This window comes from Eschscholzia californica, unplaced genomic scaffold, assembly GCF_041429995.1.
Source record: "Eschscholzia californica isolate CP2 unplaced genomic scaffold, dmEscCali1.0.p SCAF_2, whole genome shotgun sequence".
Lineage (NCBI taxonomy): Eukaryota > Viridiplantae > Streptophyta > Magnoliopsida > Ranunculales > Papaveraceae > Eschscholzia > Eschscholzia californica.
In genome coordinates, this window is record NW_028238309.1 from 56,097,422 (window position 1) to 56,101,004 (window position 3,583).

Below are 3,583 nucleotides of genomic sequence, written 5' to 3' on the forward strand. Positions count from 1 at the left end.
TTCACTCCATATACTTCTACTCCCATGGTTCCATCTTTCTCTCTTCCATTAAAAAGCCAACACATTTTGTAAGGAAGATATAAAAATACTTCTTCACATTACAAATTTGGTAATCAGCTTTTCCTTCACTTATAGAGCTGTTTTATTTTTTCCTCAACCCTCTCTCTTTCTTTCTCTATCCATTCTTCAATTCCCCGATTGTCGAAATTCAATTTTTTTTTGAGAAAAGAACAAAAAGTCTAAATAGGGATTCTTGTAATTCTCATTCATATTTTGATTTAGTATATTTAAGTCTATCTATACTTTTCTTCTCTAGCTTTCTATTGTGTTTGTATCCAAATTTGGTGGTATTTCTTTCTTTTTAATAGGTGAAAATTCATACCATGAGAATTTCATTTCCTATTTGCAAACAAACTTACCCTTTACTGGGGTTTCGGGCGAGCCCAGCCCCGATCACCACAGGTTCCTTCAGCGGGTGGCGGAGGAAAGAGAAAGTGGTGGTGGTTATGGGTGCTACCGGAACCGGAAAATCAAGACTTTCTATTGATTTAGCCAACCGGTTCCCGGCGGAGATCATAAATTCAGATAAAATGCAAGTTTACTATGGACTTGACATCCTCACAAATAAGGTCACTGAGGAAGAAAAGTGTGGCATACCACATCATTTATTAGGAATTGTAGAACCGGAATTGGATTTCACCTGTTCTGATTTCTGTCATCTAGCATCTCTATCTGTTGGTTCAATTGTGGCCCGGAACCGTCTCCCAATTATAGTTGGTGGTTCAAATTCATACATTGAAGGGTTAATTGATAACAAAGAATTCGGAATTGGTTCCAATTATGAAATTTGTTTTCTTTGGGTGGATGTTTCTGTTCCGGTTCTTCATTCATTTGTATCATTTAGGGTTGACCAAATGATTAAAGCAGGATTAATAGATGAAGTTCGAGAAATATTTGATCCTGAGGCTGATTATAATCAAGGAATTAGACGTGCTATTGGAGTTCCAGAGTTGGACCGGTTCCTGAGAGCTGAAGCTATTAGTTCCAATTTTCTAAGTAGAACCAAATTACTTGAAGAAGCTGTAAATGACATTAAAAGTAATACTTGCAAATTAGCTTGCAAGCAATTAGGAAAAATCCAACGGCTAAAATCACTTCCTGGATGGAATATTCACCGAATTGACGCCACAGATGTGTTTCTAAAACAGGGAAGAGAATCTGATGAAGCGTGGGAGCGTCTTGTTGCAGGTCCTAGTTCGATGATCGTTAGACGATTTCTGTACGATGAAGAACATCTAACGGCCTATACCAGCTCCAACTTTGTTTCGTCGGTAAATCCACCGACAATAATGGGGACAACTGTGGCAGCTGCTACGCTTTAGATTATTCAACAAGCAAAACAGTAGAAAATATGTAGTAGCTAAATAACGTTTTATAATAGTTGGTATACAATAGCATTTCTACTGTATCGTTATAGTGGTAAATGGTACCTAGCCGGAAACTGCTAAAACGAAATAGGAATAATGTCCAATTGAGTCGTTATGCACCTAAGAGCAAATCCAATGACAGCCTGTCTTAGGTCGAAAAAACTACTTTTTCACCCAAAATTTTCAGCCTCAGCTCAGCCTTAAAAATTCAGCTCCAATCCCAGCCTCTCTTGAGGCTGAAAATTTGTGCGTATGGGAAACACGTGTGTGGACTTTAGGTGTGCGTAAAACGTGTATAGTTTTGTGTATGTACTAAATACATTATTGAACTATTTTCGAAATAATTTTTTTTCTAAAGTTGAAAAATCATTCAAAGACTGACACGTGGGATTTATTTTAACTTTTAGATGTGTGAGTTTTAGTTAGAGTTAAAAAAACTAATTAAATTTTGAAAAGATAAAATAAAGTTAATTACATTAAAAAGAAAAAAAATTAATTGGAGAAAATCCGAACGGTTAGGATTCAAGCCCAACATGACCGTTGGGATTCCGTTGTTGGGAAGCCTTCAGTCGACTCTAGTGTTAGAGTCGACTGAAGGGGTCGGTTGGGGTTCAACCCCAACCGACTATGCTTGGATTGCCCGGTTGAGGCCCAAAATTCTATTTTTTGGCCTCAGCCGGGCTGGAGTTGGATTTGCTCAGTTACGAAACTGAGTTGGAAGCATTTTAGAAGTCCGTACATCCACTTTCATTGCATACGCATTCCATACATGAATTTACTCTTGTGAGTCCACCTTTTCAAGAGCCTAAGAGCATCTCCAATGGAAAATTCTAAAAAAAAATCAACTAGTCCCATGTGTCAAATCTTAGTTGAGATTTCATTCTTACGAGGCAATAGAGTTCCTCCAATTTTTGTATGTCTCCACTGCAAATCTCTAAAGTTGTTTTTTTCACTTATGTTGCAAGACAGGGTCGTGCAGTGGGGGGTGCGGGCCGTGCGCCCGCACAGGGCCCCCCACCACATGGGGCCTACTTTGGGAAGTTCTTTGTTACCTTATATTAAAAACGAAGATGAACATTTAAACCTAAAAACACAACAACTCACTTGGTTAGGCAGTTAGCCTGGGAATTTTGTAAGCGAGGTCTTGGGTTCAAATTCAACCGGGGTCGTTTATACATCTAATTTTATATTTTTTCCTACTAATAATCAAAATCATAATTATAGACATCCCATGGTAAAGGTGAATAGCTTATTTTTTTTCCCAATGTCTTGCTAAATACTAACATTTAATAAGTTCATAAGAATATTGTATTTTTTTTTTTAATGACAATAAATTGCTTTATTCATCGACTTTTTTTTGGCGGGAGCGTAGTAAAATCCTAGGCGTTAAGATTTTATCCTAGAAATTAGTTTACAAACACAATTCTTTACGAAGGTTTGATTGATGATTTCGCTTCAAAAAATGTAAGAAAAAAAATTTCAAGTGAAAATTGTCACTTCAAATGTTTAAAAAATACATTTACATTCGACTAATAAGTAATTTATTATCTTGTTATTATTTTGAATTTATTTCTTGTATTGTATAAAAAAATACGTTTGTTTATACGGGGGGGGGGGGGGGCAACTAAAGTTTGGCACGGAGCCCCTAAATTCTCAGACACGGCCCTGTTGCAAGATAATTTTTGTAAAAAATCTTTTAGTTGTTTAAAGATATATAAGACTTGATTTCTATTGTCTAAATTTTAAAAATAATGAGCTGGATAAGTAATGATATTTCAAGATGACACTTTAGAAATAGAGTGTCCTCTTGAGATATCTCTGTTTAACTACCATCACATCATCTTACAGATCCAAATTGAGTTTTGTATTGGAGAAAGGTTTTAAAAAAAGAACTCTAAAAATCTTATGTGACACTTAAAGCTTCTAAGATTGAGTGTTGCAGGGGAGATGTTGTAACTTAGCAAAGCGTTTGAAACATGACCAACTTGCCCATTTGACTAGGGACATTTAACCAACTCTAATTTGATTCTCTTTTTCTTGTCAAAAAAAAAATGGGCTCACAAAAGCAGACCCAATGTTGACAGGTCATCCTGCCATTAATCAGGTTATTTCTCTCCCTACATGGTTGGACCAGTGAAAAGAAAACACGTTAGCAC

At 36.3% G+C, this 3,583-nt stretch overlaps 1 protein-coding gene across 1 annotated transcript; it reads left to right on the forward strand.

The window, feature by feature from the left end:
- Nucleotides 1-1,551, forward strand: LOC147559279 (adenylate isopentenyltransferase 3, chloroplastic-like). The gene is made up of 2 exons (XM_086657785.1): nucleotides 1-109; nucleotides 448-1,551. The coding sequence occupies exon 2, from the start codon at nucleotides 507-509 to the stop codon at nucleotides 1,380-1,382; it is 876 nt and encodes a 291-aa protein (XP_086513911.1). The 5' UTR covers nucleotides 1-109; nucleotides 448-506; the 3' UTR covers nucleotides 1,383-1,551.
- The last annotated feature ends 2,032 nt before the right edge of the window (nucleotides 1,552-3,583 follow it).

Excerpts from the sequence above, each read along its gene's own strand:
- LOC147559279 (XM_086657785.1), top strand. The coding sequence starts at position 507 with ATGGGTGCTACCGGAACCGGAAAATCAAGACTTTCTATTGATTTAGCC.